General features: G+C 51.8%; 1 protein-coding gene across 2 annotated transcripts in view; it reads left to right on the top strand.

Annotated features, from left to right (window-relative positions):
• Positions 1-15635, top strand: part of NEURL1 (neuralized E3 ubiquitin protein ligase 1) — a gene marked incomplete at both ends in the record, with an annotated part of 77101 nt that extends 61466 nt beyond the window's left edge. For both annotated transcript variants that reach the window (XM_082855022.1, XM_082855023.1), the window contains 3 exons: positions 10607-11296; positions 14713-14859; positions 15397-15635. In XM_082855022.1, the coding sequence (XP_082711148.1) occupies positions 10607-11296; positions 14713-14859; positions 15397-15635 (1076 nt within the window). The remainder of the gene's footprint in view (positions 1-10606; positions 11297-14712; positions 14860-15396) is intronic.
• Positions 15636-16419: the final 784 nt, after the last annotated feature.

Here is a 16419-nt window from a genome sequence, read left to right as displayed (position 1 = left end):
GGTGGGATGGATGTTAGATGAAGGAAAGGCTTGGGGGCGTGGCCGAGGTAGACCCAGCCCCACTCACAGACAGCCTCAGGCTCACTGGGAGACAAAGCAAATACTCCAGAACAATCAGGGCATAACCCAAGAGACAACAGTTAATCGCTGAACACTGTGGTCACAGGATCTCATCTATTTGCCAAGATGGTTTTCATCCAGTTATCTCATTTCACCTCCCAGCAGCTGGCCCTGGAGGGAGTGATTATTATCCCCATTTGTCAGGGAGAAAATTGAGGTCCATGGAAGGCCTGTCCTGTCCGTGTATGGGTGTGGCAGAGCTGGGACTTGAACTGGGTGTTCTGATGCCAAAAGTAGTACCTTTCGCATGACCTGCCCCCTCCCCATCCGGCACCCCCCCCCCCACCAGCAGCCGTGGTGGGTTTAAGCAGGAAGTCAGAGGAGGCTGAAGTCAGTGTGGGAGGATGGAGTCTAGGAAGGCTTCTTGGTGGAGGAGGCTTAGGCTGGGCCTATAAGTTCCAGGAGGGTTGGGATGGGGGTGAGGATGAAGGGGACATACTGGGTGAGATGGGGCTTCCAAATCTCAGGGGCTGAGGGAGGGGCTTGGAGAGTAATCTTGAAGGGCCCCACCCTGGGGCAGAGCCCAGGCACTGACCTGGCCCAGCCTCTTTGACTATAAATGGGTTTTCACGCAGTATTTTCAGTTGCATTTGGATTTCCTGTCAGCCTCCTCTCTGTATACCCAATAAGGCCAAGGCCCAGCTGATTCCCGGCACAGCTGTAAATCACCGTAATCCCTGGGCATTTTGAAACTGATTATGGCCCCTAACATGAATTAGCAGGTTAAAATAGCTCCTCGATTTGCTCTTCCTAAATTGATTTCTTTTGTGAAGAAAGGAGAGACGCACCCAAGTTATCTTCGGAGGTGGGCCTGCTGCTCTGTGCTCTCATTCCGCGCCCCTGCCCCCGGGACACACCTGCTGCCCTGTATAGTCTCAGGGTCCATTTCCCTCCCTCTCCTCCCCACTTCTCATCTCCCCCTCTCTCCTCACCTGCCACGTCACTGCACCTGTGTCTTTCTGGGCCTCTCTCTCCCTCCACCCAGATCCCGCCGGCTCCTCTGCTTTCCCTCATCTTCCTCCTCAGCTGAGTTTCTCCTCTGAAGAAGTCACTCTCTGTCTTGGGGGCTCTGAGGATGGGCCTGTCTTTCCTGGGGTGATTGTCCCCCAAAACCGTGGCTCATCTTTAGAGATTACCTGCCAGAGGCCTGCCCCCTCCCCTCTTGCCTCCACCTGGAACCTGTGGCCAAAGCCCTCCAAGCTCCTCAGCCCAGAGACATCCTGGGCTCCCTGGCACATAGTAGGTCCACAAGTCAGGCCATGGACAGATTGGCCGTCTTCCCGCCACAGGGTGGAGGTAGGGGCTGATGTCTCTCCCTGATTGACACCTCCAGGTGGGGTCCCTATCCCCGCCCCCCACTGCCCTAACCATCACCAGGCCCCCTGATGCCCGTGCCATGGCCCGGGCAGACCTGCTTCAGGTCTTCCAGGCTCCCTGTTATGCTGGAGTTCACAGCAGATCACCCTTTTCCCTCCGGGCACCCTGGCCCAAGCCCGGGCTGGTATCTCCAAGAATAACAGCTTCCTACCTCCAGGAAGAAGGACCTGCCAGCAACTAAATAAATACAAGTTTTATGGGGTGATTAGTACTTGGAGAGATAAGTTCCTATCCCAGTTTTCAAGGTCTCCCTCCTCCTCTCAGAAGTGTCGGTTCAGGAAGAGGAGCTGTGGATCCTGGCAGAAAGCTGGTGAGCCAGGAATCCATTTGTAGGGTGTTCCTGCGCACCCCGCTGTGCCCACCACAGCCTAGGTGCTGTGCAGGGGTCGGAGGAGACACTAGAATTGGAAACCCAGCCCCTCTCCTTAAAGAGTGTTTATATTGGGGGACATGCCATATGACTGCTCTGAGGTCACCTAAATCCAATACTGCAAAAAAGTGTGGCTGAAGAATAAAACTGGGGGGGTGGGGGGGTGGTGCAGCTGGGGAGCAATCCAGAAGGACTTCCTGTAGGAGATGAGTTTCAAGTCAGAAACCAGGGGAGGTGAAAAGAATGGACTGGTTGAGGAGGAACAATTTAGGCCAGACAGGAGGGGTGTGCATTGGCACAGAGGTGGGGAATTGGCGGTCAGTCGGGGAGCAGATCCTTCAGGGGATGGGATGAAGTGGGAAGGTAGTGGATGACTAGCAGAGAGCAGGCGTGTGCCGGTGTGGGTATGCTCAGGCATCACAGAGGAGAGAGCCAAGAGAGTAGAAAGTTTCCAGCAGCTTCTTGCTGTCAAGTTTTTCAGTAAGAGGAAATGTGGCCCAGAGATGGGGAGGGGCCTACCCAAGTTCTCCCAACTAGTCAGAAGCCAGGCTGGGCCTGGGATTCAGACCTCCCAGCTGACGTGGGCACAAGGTCAGTGTGAGAAGACTTACTGCCACACCAAGATGTCTGTGGCTGAGCCCAGGAGGGTGTTAGGAGGCCATTAGGGGGGCTCCCAAGGACTCATGGTGTCATCCTAGGTCTTGGTAAAAGAACCCACCTGCCTACTGAGGAGAAGGATGTACAGAGACCCTCAGGGTAGCTTTCTGGGGGCCAGGCTGCTGCTGCACCAGTCTCTGGGGTGGTGGGCCAGCCTGGCTGCTCCGCATTGAGAGGCCTGGGCCTCTCCGTAGATAAGGCCTGGGGTCAGGTCTCTGTCCCGGGCGTGCCTCAGCTTGTGGTACAGAGCGTGAGGCATCCCGGCCGGCTAAGGGCCACACTGCCATCTGGGGCTTCCGCTTCCCAGGCTAAACCAATATTTACCTTCAGCTGTGGCTGCCAGGGGCTGAGAGGCAAATATTGGCTTAAGGAGCCTGAGCCAAGCTCTTGGGATGGAGAACTAGCTGAGGATGCTGATAGTGATTTCTTCCTTTTTGATGGTTTTCATTTCTTTCTTTCTTTTTTAAATTTTATTTATTTATTTATTTTTGGCTGCGTTGGGTCTTCATTGCTGTGCGCAGGCTTTCTCTAGTTGTGGTGAGCGGGGGGCTACTCTTTGTTGCGGTGCGTGGGCTTCTCATTGTGGTGGCTTCTCTTGTTGCAGAGCACGGGCTCTAGGCGCGCGGGCTTCAGTAGTTGTGGTTCGCGGGCTCTAGAGCGCAGGCTCAGTAGCTGTGGCATGTGGGCTCTAGAGCGCAGGCTCAGGAGTTGTGGCTCACAGGCTTAGTTGCTCTGCAGCATGTGGGATCTTCCCGGACCAGGGCTCGAACCCGTGTCCCCTGCATGGGCAGGTGGATTCTTAACCACTGCGCCACCAGGGAAGCCCTTCATTTCTTCTTAGTTAAAAAAAAAAATCTTGCTGTTCTTTCTGCTTCGGAGACTCTTCCAGGTGCTTCTTTTTTGCTCACCTCAAATTCTGCCAGTTATGTCAAGGCCCAGTACCAAACCCTCCCCTCCACCAGGGAGCCTTCCCTGACTTACCGTGTTCTTCATGACCCTTCCTCTTCCTGAAGCAAGTGGGGGTCTAAGCAGTATCAGCAGTTCTGCATCATATATTGTCCTCTTTAAGAATACAGTAGAAATCCTCTTTGTCTATATTATAAAGAAAGTTATTACTGTACCTATTTTGCAGATAAGAAAACAGAGGCTCAGAGAGGTCTGATAACTTGTCCATGGTCACACAGCTTGGTGGAGCTGGGACTTGAGCCCAGAAGTGTGGGCTGCATTAATTCCCAGCTTCTCTAAATATGAGTCTCTCTGGTCTCCCTATTATGTCTAGATACCCCCTCAGGGGTGGGGATTTTGGCCCCCTTATGTCTTCCAGAATAGAGCTTGTGAGAGCTCCAGGCATCAGGGATCAGCCATATGTGTTGGGCACAGATAGGTCACCAGGGCCCCGGCAGAGTCGAAGAGGGGCAGTGGGTGACCAGCGTCCTGTTTCAGTGGTGAGGATAGGTCTGCCTGCCCTGTAGTTCCCTGAAGGCTCTTGAGGGCTTTGTTTGATTCTGTTGTTCACAGTGTGCTCTAGTTTTCTACCAGAATGAATAATATATAAAGTGCAACCATATATAGTTGCCAATATTTGACTGTTTGTAATGTCCAGAAATGGCAATTTTATGTGTTTCCATCTAGTATCTCTTTGGCCCAAGATATAGTTCTGGGGATCTTGAAGAGAGCCGGTGGCCCAGAGTGAGGTGTGTATAGGGGAGGAGCTGGGGCCTTGTAGTATTGGGGACAAAGCTGTCATTTCAGAAGCAGGAGACCTGACTGAATCGACTCCACTTGGCCATTCACTAGCTTTGGGCAAGTCTCTCAGCGTCTCTGTGCCTCAACCGCCTTGTCTGTTATTTGGACATAATTATACATGCACCGTGTACCTCACAGATATTCTGTGAGGCTCACATATGTAAAAGTGTTTATACAAATGGGAAGGGCTGTCTTTTTTGGTTAAAAAGGAATATCTAGAAACACCACCAAAATAGACAGTCCCCTGCCAGTCATCTCATTGGAAGAGGGAGCCTTAAAACCAAGTCCCTGTGTCTGGACGAAAGGCAAACCGTGCGATCGAAACTGCTTCTTGGAACAAGACCTGTGGTTCTCCATCTGGGTTCCTTGGAGCACTGGGATTCCACAGCGGCATCTCTGAGGCAGCTGAGTGGCAGGGCTTTGTGGCCACCTCTTAGACTTTAAGCAGTTTTCTGTCCCATTGGATGAATGATTCCACTGCTTGAAAAAAAAGTTTGAGAACCACCAGACCAGATGATTCTGAGAATCTATACATCTAAGATCCTGTGGCTTGAAGATTCTATAAACCTAAGAGTCTATGACTCTGAGTGATTCTGGGACATTCTGCCCTTCCCTCCGCGAGTCTCAGAAAGTGTGTTTGTTTCTCCCAGCTTTCCCGTGGTTGGGTTTACATGGAGAGTGTGGAGGTGGTGTGGGCTCAGGGCACTGCCCAGAAGGGTGGAGAAACCCCTCGTCCATCCAAGCCATGTACCCGTCCTCCTGGCTCCTTCTCCTGCTCCGTGCCAGCTGCGGACCGGCAGGAGGATGTTTATGGACACAGTAACTGGGTTGGCGCGCCTTCCAAACAGGGGCCGGCAGAGATCTGCCAGCCGGCTGGGCGGCTGCAGGCTGACCCGTGGTTAAAGATTATCCAGCGCTGCGGATGTGCGAATCTAAACAAACAAGACTTGGGCCGACGGCAGGCCCTGCTTCAAAGGAGCCTCTGCTCCAGTTCCCAGGCCCTGCCTTGGTTACCCCGCACTGGCCGGCAACGTGTGGGGGGCTGAGTGGGTCTCTGGGTGGGAGCTGGCCCTGGTGCCCTCCGCCTGGCGCCTCTTCCTCCACTCCTTTCCTTTCTCTTCACTGGTTTTGCTCAGACTGTTCTCCCCAGGCATTTGCTAATGCAGTTTTCCCACCCGAGTGGCTCTCACTTCTGTCAATCCAGACCCTCTTGTCCTTCAGGGCCTGGGTCAAATCTTGTTTTTCCTGAGATGCCGTCTCTGAACAACTGTGACTGTTAGAAAAACTTTCCTTGCATGGTTCCAAGTGTCCTGTACCCACTCCTTGGGGCCCCCTCTGAGCCTTCTCTTCTTTAGGATAAATCTCCCTTTTAGGATAATGCTGTCCAACTGAGGCTAAGAACTTCTGTTTCAGAGCGAGTCAAAGTAGAGGATAGATGGCCTTGAGAAGTGGTGAGCTTCTTGTCCCCAGGGGCATTCTAGCCAAGGCTGGGTGAGAACTTGGCAGAGATAAACAGATTTCCTCATTCTCCTCTGAGGTCCTGTCTTACCTGAGACACTAAGAATTTTGCAACAAAATTGTACTCAAATATTTTCATGCCTCCAAGCTTCAAATCTCCCAAGGGCTACTGGCTCCCCAGGGCCCAGGTCCTGGCTCTCCCTCTCTTTAACCCCTGCCCAGGGCTGGGCACACAGGGGGTCAATGAGTGGGTGCCCTGAGTGCCACCCTGAGGGGAGGAAACCCTGGCCCAGGCCTCCCTGCCCTTTGCAGGGCCTGGCTCTTTCTGCCTGGGCCCAGGGGATCTGCAGAGCCAGCGCCAGGCACCAGATTAGGCAGGAGCTGAAGACTGACAAGTTCTCTCCTGAAAGATGGGACACAAGAGGGGAGCCAGCTTTGCAGCTTCTCCCGTGGCCCTGTGCCGCCCCTCCCCTATCATAAACACCTCCAAGTGGGCAGCTGTGTGTCCCAGGCACGGATTAAATAACTTGTTGCTTCAAACGTGGGGCCACCCCACTGCTTGGGGGTCACAGGCTGGCCCTCTGGGTTTTCCAAGCTGTACCCCATGGCGCAGTCCTGGGCTGAGGTTCAGCCCGTGGTTGTTCTCCCCTGGCTTCGGGGGCCCGGACCCTTCCCTGACCTCCAGCATGATGTGACCTTTGCCGTCCCCTCTGCGGAGGGCGCTCTGACCAGTTCCTCCATCTCAGGTTTCATCTATTTCAGGGCCCCGCGCGGCCGGGCACACTGATGGGATGGTTATTTTGGAGCTTGCTGGTGGCCTGCAGCTGCTCCTGACCCTGAGGGGTGGAGGGGATGGGAGAGAAGACATACTTGGGCTGGGCACTGGCCCCAGAGATTCCATTTTTAGCCGTTTCCCAGCATCTCCTGTACCTCCTCTCCTAACTCCTGTGATATTTCAACAAAGGCCAAAAGGATCTCTTTCCTACCCCTTCCCCTCTCTCTCTCTTTGCCCACTGTTTCTCCTTCTTTCTCTTCTTTTGTCTCTGATCACCATTTGTAGCTTCTCCTTCCTGGTCTTTAGTCAGTAATGTCAGTGATTTTTGCCCTGGGTGCTTGTCATGACTGATGGGAAGTCCTAGGTTCAAAAAGTTAGTTGTCTGAGTGCAGGTGGACCTGACTTTGGTTGATAAACTCAACCTGAGAAAATGGTAATAACTGAAGTTATCAAGTATCCAGGTGCCAGGGGCTTCTCAATCTACCTCTGATCCCTGCGACAACATCGCAGAGCAGGTATTAGTGTACCCCTGTTCTCATGGTGAGTGATAGGGGGCTGGAGGACAGTTGCTTACCCACAGGCCACCAGCCAAGTGCTGGATCAGACATTTAAACCCAAAGCCCATGCATATTCTTCTGAACCATGTAGCATGAAAACAATAACAATGGCTCATATTAACCTCGTGATTATTATGTGCCAGGTACTCTACTAGGTGCCCTAGGTACTGTATTCCACCTCATCTTCTCAGCATCCCTTCTGGGGGGAGTATTAGAGTCCATATTTTATACCAATAAGTAAATGCTGATTTCACTGCTGAAGAAGAGAGTCCCGGAGGGGTTAAGCTATTTGCCCAAGGTCTTACGGCCAGGAAATGGCAGAGCTAGGATTTGAACCCAAGCTGATGACTTCAGAGTCCTTGCACTTAACTATGCTCCTGTCTTGCCTACCAGTATATGGATTTTGTTAACCAAAAAACCTAAAATACTTTTAGGTTGCATTATTAGAAGTATAGTGTACTTATCAGGGGAGGTGTGATGGCCACATTGTGCCTTGAGCTGGCCAGGGCACATCTGGAATCCTGAGTCTGGTTGTGTTCATTGTCTAAGAGGTGGGAAGGTGTGTGGGGAGTCTGAGTATTCCCTGAGGAAAGCGGTCCTCAGTGTGGGGCTGAGAGGCAGCCCCAGGGGTAGTAGGTATAAATACAGGGCGGTTATGACTGAGCCCTAGAAGGTAAACTGTATAAAGAGCAACACATGATAGGTGTGTGATTGTATGTACAGATTTGTGTGGTGTGATCATTTTATTTAGGTTGATACGCAGGCTACTCATTTTCATTATCTAGCAATTTTGTATAAAAATAGCAAGTCACTTGTAAACACTGCCGGAATATTTTCTAGCTGGTTTGTAATTTTCTAAGAGTGATTTTGTTTGTGTTTGTTGTCGTGGTGGCGGTTCTTGTGTTGATTTTTATAAGTGTAGATCTATAAATTCAATTGCAGGATTTAAAGCTTCAGCATTGACACCTTGTGTGTATGAGAGGAGGGATTTGAAGGAAGATGCCTTGAAGAGTGAGTTGGGTGGCAGTTGGCAGTTGTGGGAATTTCTTTTCCTATCGGGTATGTGATTTTGTCAAAAGGAAGTATTTCTCCCAAAATTGGGAGTAGGCAAACTACCAATCAGTTAAGTTTTGTGTGTATGCTAGTTTAAAAAAGATAATATGTAATATAATGTAAAAAAAAAAAGAAGCTTTTATGGTAGATTTTGTAAATTTGTTACAGGGTAACCTGTTTTCTAGCTGTGATCTTACCACTTCAAATGGGTGTAATTTGAATAAGTTTTGTATGGTAAAGGATCAATAAAATGACTTTTTTAAGAGTTCAAAAAAAAAAAATACAGGGAGGTAGATTTCAGTTAAAGAGTAGGAAACATTTTCCTAAAGACAGAGTAGTTCAGCAGTGCCACTGCTGGGAGGTAGTGGGTATATCCAAGCAGAAGAGGACTCCTGAAGGGGCAGAGAACAGGAGAGAGCTCACATTCCAGCCCCATTCAGGAATCTGTTCTGAGCATCTGCCCAGCTCCATGGGCTCTGGCCTGATTGTCCTGAGCGTGTGGGGTGGGCTGGAGAGAGGAGTGTGGGGTGTGTGTGTGGGGGGGCCCCCATGACGGCCTTGTTCCCATAGGCCCGGCTGGGCATCTCTGAGCCACTTGTTTCCTCCTCACCCTGTTTCCCCACCCCTTCTCCTCTGTCCCCAACCCTCTGGACTCCTCAAGGGCCGCTGACTGGAATCCCTAAGGGGTAGGGGAGCTGGGGCTGTTTCCTGGGGTCCAGGTCAGCCCACAGCCCTCCTCAGCCCCCCACTATTGTCTCCCATGTCCTGCCCTCCTCGCCTCTGCCTCTCCGCAGCCCCCCAGCTTCTCTGCACCATTACTGTCACAGAGTCAATTCCCTGGAATAATCACATTTTCCGGTCTGCTCCCTCCTCCTTGCCAAACGGTGCTGGGAATCCTGACCAGCCAGGCCCCAAGAGGCTTCTCCAGAGAAGCAGGAGCCTTGGGGGGAGGGCTGGCCCAGCACCCTCTCCTTGCTGGGGTCCAAACAACACTGTTCCTGGAAAGGGCAGGGGAGCTGGGGGAGAACAAAGAGAGAGAGGCTTTAGAGAGCGTCTCTAGATTCAGCTGGGCTGAGTTCTGGCCTCTGAGGCCCCTACCAGTCCAGTCCCCCAAGCTTTACTCTCACACCAAGCACTCCAGCAGCCCTTACTCAGTTCCTGGACAGAAAGCACAGATTCTCCCTGGGGGAGGCTCAGAGAAAAGCCTCCTGAGAAGGGACTGGCCCATGATGTGAGCTGCGGTGGTACTAGCTAAATTTAGGGACTCCCACAGAAAGGGTTCAGTAAACGAGGAGGGCCCGAAAGTGGACAATGTGGCGTTGGGAGTTGGACAGATCTTGCTTTAATCCTGGATCTGCCACTTCGTGGCTGTCACATAACATCTCCGAGCTTTATCTGTACAATGGAAACAACTTCATGGGATGCTTTAAGGATGAAATGCAGGGGTATTTCATTGCAACTGATGACTTTTATTACAAATTATAGTACTCCATAAAGCAGAGATAACCAGCCATTAAAAAAGTATGGTATCAAAAACATGGTTATTAGTGTAGAAAGGTATTCAGGACACAGTAAATGGAAAAGCTAGTTTTGAAAAGAAAATTTGTATAGCAGAGTTCTTCACCTGGAGTCGATGCCCTGAAATTATCCACAGAATTTAGGGAGAACGTGCATTTTTCTGAGAAGATAGATAAAAATTGCCACATTTTCAAAGAGATATATAGTTTAAAACTACTGGCATTTATATAGCATGATTCAATTTTTGTTTTAAAAAAAATAACTAAAATATATTGAAAAAAGGCTGGAAACTCATATATCCAAATATTAATAGTATTTTCCTATGGATGGTGGGCTGACAGGAGATTACTTTTTCTTTTTGATGAACTGTCTTTTCTACAAAATACAGTCTGTATTACTTGTATGAGTAAAAAGAGAAAGGGTTTGATTTCCAGTTGTCAGTTTTGAAAGGATAGCTTGGATAAATTCACTTAACTTCTCAGCCTCAATGTCCTTCCGTGGCAGTAACTTCACAAGGTAATTGTTGGGGTAAGAACGTCTCTCTGCCATTTGTGCAGAGAGGCGTTCTAGGGAGGGGGGGTTCTCTCTGGCCTCCCAGACGGGTAGGATGTCAACATGCATTCAACAAATATTATTTACTGCTGCCTTCTAAGTGCCGGGTGCTCTTCCGGCTGCTGGGATAAAAAGGGAGGGCCCCAGGAGTTAGAAAAAAAATCCAATTTTAATAAGCATACTATTTAGAAGTAATCATGTTTTTAGTTTTGGTGTCCTTCCTGCCGGCCTTGATCCTTTGCTTAAACAAATACGTAGTTAGAAGTCCTGCACGACGTTATGTCCTAGCATTTTCTGTGCCATTAGAAACCCGGTGCGTCTTACCGCTGCGCGCTTTAAAGACCAGTGGGAGGAGGTGCGCAGGCGATGGGGACTGGGCGCTGTGGCCCGCGTGATGGTCACCCTGTCTCCCTCTCGCCGCAGACAGCGAGCTGGTGCTACCGGACTGCGTGCGGCCGCGCTCTTTCACCGCCCTGCGGCGGCCGTCGCTGCGACGTGAGGCCGAGGAAGCGCGCCTCTCCGTGAGCCTGTGCGACCTCAACGTGCCGGGCGCCGACGGCGACGAGACCGCGCCGGCCGCTGGCTGCCCCATCCCGCAAAACTCGCTCAACTCCCAGCACAGCCACGCTCTGCCTGCGCAGCTCGACGGCGACCTGCGCTTCCACGCGCTGCGCGCCGGCGCACACGTCCGCATCCTGGACGAGCAGACGGTGGCGCGCCTGGAGTATGGGCGCGACGAGCGCGCGCTCGTCTTCACCAGCCGGCCCGTGCGCGTGGCCGAGACCATCTTCGTCAAGATCACGCGTTCGGGCGGCGCACGGTCTGGCGCGCTCTCCTTCGGCGTCACCACGTGCGACCCCGGCACGCTGCGGCCAGCCGACCTGCCTTTCAGCCCCGAGGCACTGGTGGACCGTAAGGAGTTCTGGGCCGTGTGCCGCGTGCCCGGGCCCCTGCACAGCGGCGACATCCTGGGCCTGGTGGTCAACCCCGACGGTGAGTTGCACCTCAGCCACAATGGCTCCGCGGCGGGCATGCAGCTGTGCGTGGACGCCTCGCAGCCGCTTTGGATGCTCTTCGGCCTGCACGGGGCCATCACGCAGATCCGCATCCTCGGTGAGTGCCCCCGGCCACGTGCCCGCCTCCCCCCAGGTGCACCCGGAGGCTGGTGCCTCCAGGCCCAGCCTTCCCTGGAGGAGGGGCGTGTCTGGGTAGGGGGAAAGAGCGCCCACCCCGCCCTTCATGGGGTCTAGTCAAGGAGTCACAGACACTGAAGATGAGTTCTGGGTGGGACTCAATTATCTAGTCCATAGTTCTCAGATCTCACCAGATAAACCCTGGAGAGGAGGAGAAAAGCGGGGAACATTGAGTTTCACGCTCAGAATTTGATTCACCCACATTCCCACAGATACGTAAACAGTTCTCTTACACATTGCCCAGTGGCCATTTAAAAATGGGGAAAAAGAAAATGGTTTCCACCAGCAGCGAACTTTTTGAGGTTCAGTTTCCATTTCTCCTAAAATGGTAATAAAGGCTCTAAGGGTGGTTGTGTGTCTAAATAAGAAAAAGAGGTTGGTATGTGAGTAGCCAGGTATCTCTGCAGGGTGGTGCCTAGATTGGGGGTTTGTGGGGAATCCCCGAGCAGAGGGCCTTGGAGGAAAGGGGGTTGCAGATGTCTGGGCCTTCGTGGGTTTGAATGGACAGAGTTTGAATGGACTGGGTGATGTGGACTTGTGTAAGCCATGTTTCCCAGAGTGTTCTGCAGGGTAGGTGTCCATTGAAAACGGGTCCTTGGGTCCAAAATGTTTGGGAAATAATGAGTTTTTAAAAAGAAGGCGATCCTTGGGCTTCCCTGGTGGCGCAGTGGTTGAGAGTCCGCCTGCCGATGCAGGGGACACGGGTTCGTGCCCCGGTCCGGGAAGATCCCACATGCCGCGGAGCGGCTGGGCCCGTGAGCCATGGCCGCTGAGCCTGCGCGTCCGGAGCCTGTGCTCCGCAACGGGAGAGGCCACACTAGTGAGAGGCCCACGTATGGCCAAAAAAAAAAAAGAAGGCAATTCTTTACTGTAGAACTTCTCAGAGCCTTTAATATACAATGTGAACCTTTAGGAGAAGGTGGTGGTGGTTATGGTGTCCAGCTTTTCCAAGCTCGTTTGACCAGAAATCTTTTTTTTTTACGTGTATCTTCAGGAACCTCTGTTACCCCAGAGTGAGCAGGTGTTCATGCTTTCCAAGTGCTGGTCTGCTCTGCAGCAGCATTAGACTCATTCGGAGAACCTACTACAGAGCAGATTCTTGAATCCCACCTCCAGAGATTTTGATTCTGTAGATCTCAGATTAGGTCCTGGGCATCTGAATTTTTTTTTTCCTTAGCAAGTTTGCTTAGACACATTTGGAGACCCCTGGGTCTCACAGCCCCTGACCTAGACCTCACCCCAAGAGGCTTCATAGACAAGGTAATTGTGTGTATGTGAGTGAGCATGAGTTTACGCTGTAAGATTGGCATACTGTGTCTAGGCACACGTGAGTAACTAAATGTATGCGTATTTGTGCATGTAATGCTGTTGGTGATTGTGAGAGTGTGTGAGAGTTTTGTGAAATCAGATAAAATCAGTGGAGACTTCCTCTGGAAAGAGACCACATGAAGATGGAGTGTAAAATAAATTTAAAAAGGAATGAAAAGAAATGGGGCTGGGGTGCTAAGAAGTTAGGATTGAGGGAAGATAAGTCAGGAAGGAGGTGAAAAGAAATCAGGCTAGATGAAAAGCCATCAATCAGTAAGGAAAGAAATTGGGGTGAAAATTCAGGATGGAATAAAAACAAATCGGACTGGGGTGCAGAAAAAAAAATCAGGTTGAGGTACACAGATATTTGGCTACATTCACCAGGAGACACTGTTCCTCAGATGAAGGAAGTAACATAATGGCAAGGTACTCTCTTGCCTCAGCACCATCTAATAATAGATAAGTAGCTTTCCAGTGAAGCTTCTGTTGCCCAAAGAAGCTTACTAGACTGGAGCAAAGGAGAAGCTTAAAAACAAACAGAAACAACCCAGGACTTAAATGTCCCCAAAGGGAAGTAGGTCAAGGTGGGTGTTGAAGAATAACCAGTCAGAATTTAATATATGCTAAACAGATGCTCCTGAGCTGTTTGGAGAATAGGGCATCTCAACTAACAAATTGGTGTTAGGGGATCCTGACTGACTTTAAAGGAAAAACAAATCAGTAACAATGTGTGAAGGATAATTATTTACCTTATAGAGGAATGCTTTGCTTTGTTGAAGGCCTAAGTGAAGTAAGAATGAAAAGATATTTCCTTCACTCCAAAACTACAGTCAATTTCATCCTTAATGGTGAAACATTAGAAATATTCTTATTAAAGACAGGAATATGATAGAGATGGCTTATAGTATTGTTCCAAAAATGCTAACCAGTGCAATAAAGCAAGAAAATCAAATAGAAGTTATAAATTTCTGAAAGGGGATGATAATTAACTTGAAACCTGTTAACAATAATAAGAGAAATCCTATGGACAGCTAATGAATATTCTTAGAAACAGTGACTATTAAGTGAATTAGAATGAATAACTAGTAATAAAAAATATCTCACTGGGCACTTATTTATGTGTAGGGCATTATGTTAGGGCCTGTGGGAGACTTACAGGTGAATCAGACTTCCTGCTTTCAGGAAGCTCAAGGTTTAAGTAAGGAAACAAAGTTACGTTCCTGGGCAAAGAATAAATAATTTCCTATCCTCTGTGGTTTTTTATTTCCATGCATGGCGTGTGTGGCTGGTCAGTGCTAGATAGAGATATGTGGTTGTCGGGGGGGGTGGGGTCAAGGCTGTCCAGAGGAGGGGGTTGAGGATAGCCACAAGAGGCTCCCTGGACAGTTAGCTCTTTGAAGGCAAAGGTTCTGTCTGCCTCATTCCCAGTTTTATGTATACACAGTGTCTGGTACCTGGTAGGCTGTCAGCAAGGACTTGTTAAAGGGAGGAGGCAGGGAGGGATGGAAGGGAAGAGGAAAGTGAGGGAAGAAAGGAAGGAAAGAAGGTTGGGCAGATCAAGTGTGGGAGATGGTGTGGAGTATTTCGAAGGTGCCAGTGCAGAGGAGAAGGGGGTGGTGATAGCACGGGGCTCTGACTAGGATGGTGAGGCCAGGGCTTGAAGGGCCATGCTAGGTGGGAGGATGGCGACTTTGTTCTCTGGCATGGGAAACCTTGAAGGTGAGGGAAGCATGGGGAAGGGTGGAGGTGGGATTCTAGGCAGGGGGCTTGTTTGGAGACGGCAGATGCAGTAACACCAGAGCATGATGCGTGTGGCCCTCCAATTTGTAGGCGGGAACAGAGAGCTGGGGCAGGGTGCTGAGCCAGTCGGTGGAGTCCCACCCTGAGCCTTATGGCTGGGCCGTGTGGTCAGGCTGTACCACCCATTTCTCTCCTGGGAACCTAATAGAGGGGTGGAGATTCGCGCTTTCTCCCAGTGGGCCTCTGAGTGGCTAGTGTGTCCCTCCCTCTTTCCCACCCTTTCTGCAGGCTCCACCATCCTGGCAGAGCGGGGCATCCCGTCACTCTCCTGCTCCCCTGCCTCCACACCAACCTCGCCCAGCGCCCTGGGCATCCGCCTCTCTGACCCCTTGCTCAGCACATGCAGCTCTGGACCTCTGGGGAACTCTGCTGGCGGTAAGTAGGCTGACCCCTCCAGTTCCATGGTGACCATGCCAGGCCTCCCACCCTGAGGACCCCATCCCCACCCTTGCCCTGGCTGAGGCAGGCCTGCAGCCTCTGTATCAGGCCTGGGCCCTGGAGGAGCTGGAGATGGGCCCAGTGAACCCTGGTTGAGTGCTGATTTCCGGGGTGTATCCCATCCTTTCCCCCGGCTGGGCAGCTTTCTCCAAAGGACTTCTTTAGCACAAAGAACACCAAAGGGTAACTCAGGAGGGGCCTTCCTTAAATGGTTTTGGGCCCCCTTCCTTCCTCCATCCCTCCCTCCTCCTCTCAATGCCTCATGGACACCCTGGCCCCTGGTCTGGGCCCTGAGGGGCCAGAAGTGGGGCTGTGCAGAGTGTATCCTCTCCTCTCTTGTGCCCAGGAAGTTGGGTGGTAGGTTAGACAGGCCGATCCTGATAAACGGAGGGGGAGAGGCCAGGGGGCTCTCTTCATGAACCTGGGACCAGACTGGGCCATGTCTCCTCCTGACTGGTTTCCCCTTGCCCCCAGGGACGGCCCCCAACTCACCTGTGAGCCTGCCAGAGTCGCCAGTGACTCCAGGCGGGGGCCCGTGGAGCGATGAGTGCACCATTTGCTATGAGCACGTGGTGGACACGGTCATCTACACATGCGGCCACATGTGCCTCTGCTATGCCTGTGGCCTGCGCCTCAAGAAGGCTCTACACGCCTGCTGCCCCATCTGCCGCCGCCCCATCAAGGACATCATCAAGACCTACCGCAGCTCCTAGCCCGTCGTGGTGCCCTACCCCTCACGCCCACCTCCTCAGACCCCGGCCCAGCTCTACCTGAGGGGCAAGTCAACAGGGCCCCTTCTCTTCTTCCTCATTTTGGAAATTCTTTTCCCTTCTCATTAAACATGGGAAACAGCCCCTAAAGGTTTGGGGGAGGAAGGGGTATCAGGCAGGGAGGTGGGGGCAGAAGCAAACCGCCTGCTCTTCCCTGCACGCCGAGGGGCTAAACTGGGGTCTCAGCTTCTCCTGATCCTTCCCCATCCGGGGTAGATTCCCAGGAGGTCCTTCTAGCCTGTGTGGCACCTTTGTGAGAATTAGAAAGTGTGTCCCTTCCTCTGGGCAGATGTGGCCCTGAGCCCAGACATGTGGCTTGGCTAGTGGAGTGTGGACTTGGACTTCAGCCTCCGTTTTCTCCCTCAGCCAACTGCCCTTGAGCAGTGCACAACCTGTGCAACAGCAGCCCTAGGCCGGCAGCTCCTGAGCTGCTGCCTTACTCTCTGACCTACACCTACCTTCTCCCTCCTTTCTTCCTTGCCCCTTGGGCCTGGAAGCCAGGGGTAAGAAGGCCAGTGGATACCTCTCATCCTGGGCAGGCTGCAGCCTCCATGCCATGTCCATCTCCCCCACCCCCTGGGTGGGTGGACAGACAGGCTACAGAAGCCTCCAGGCTCTGGGTCCCTAGCCCCCTGGCCTGGTTGAGATGTGGAGGGCCCCTTTCTGGTCAGAGCCTGTCTGCCCCAGGCATCTTGCTGGATGCCACTGCCCAGGGGCAGCCCCTTGG

Source organism: Leucopleurus acutus (assembly GCF_964270905.1).
Source record: "Leucopleurus acutus genome assembly, chromosome: 14".
In the NCBI taxonomy this organism is placed as follows: domain Eukaryota; kingdom Metazoa; phylum Chordata; class Mammalia; order Artiodactyla; family Delphinidae; genus Leucopleurus; species Leucopleurus acutus.
Note: the sequence above shows the minus strand (reverse complement) of the source record. Positions and strands in the feature narration are given on the sequence as shown.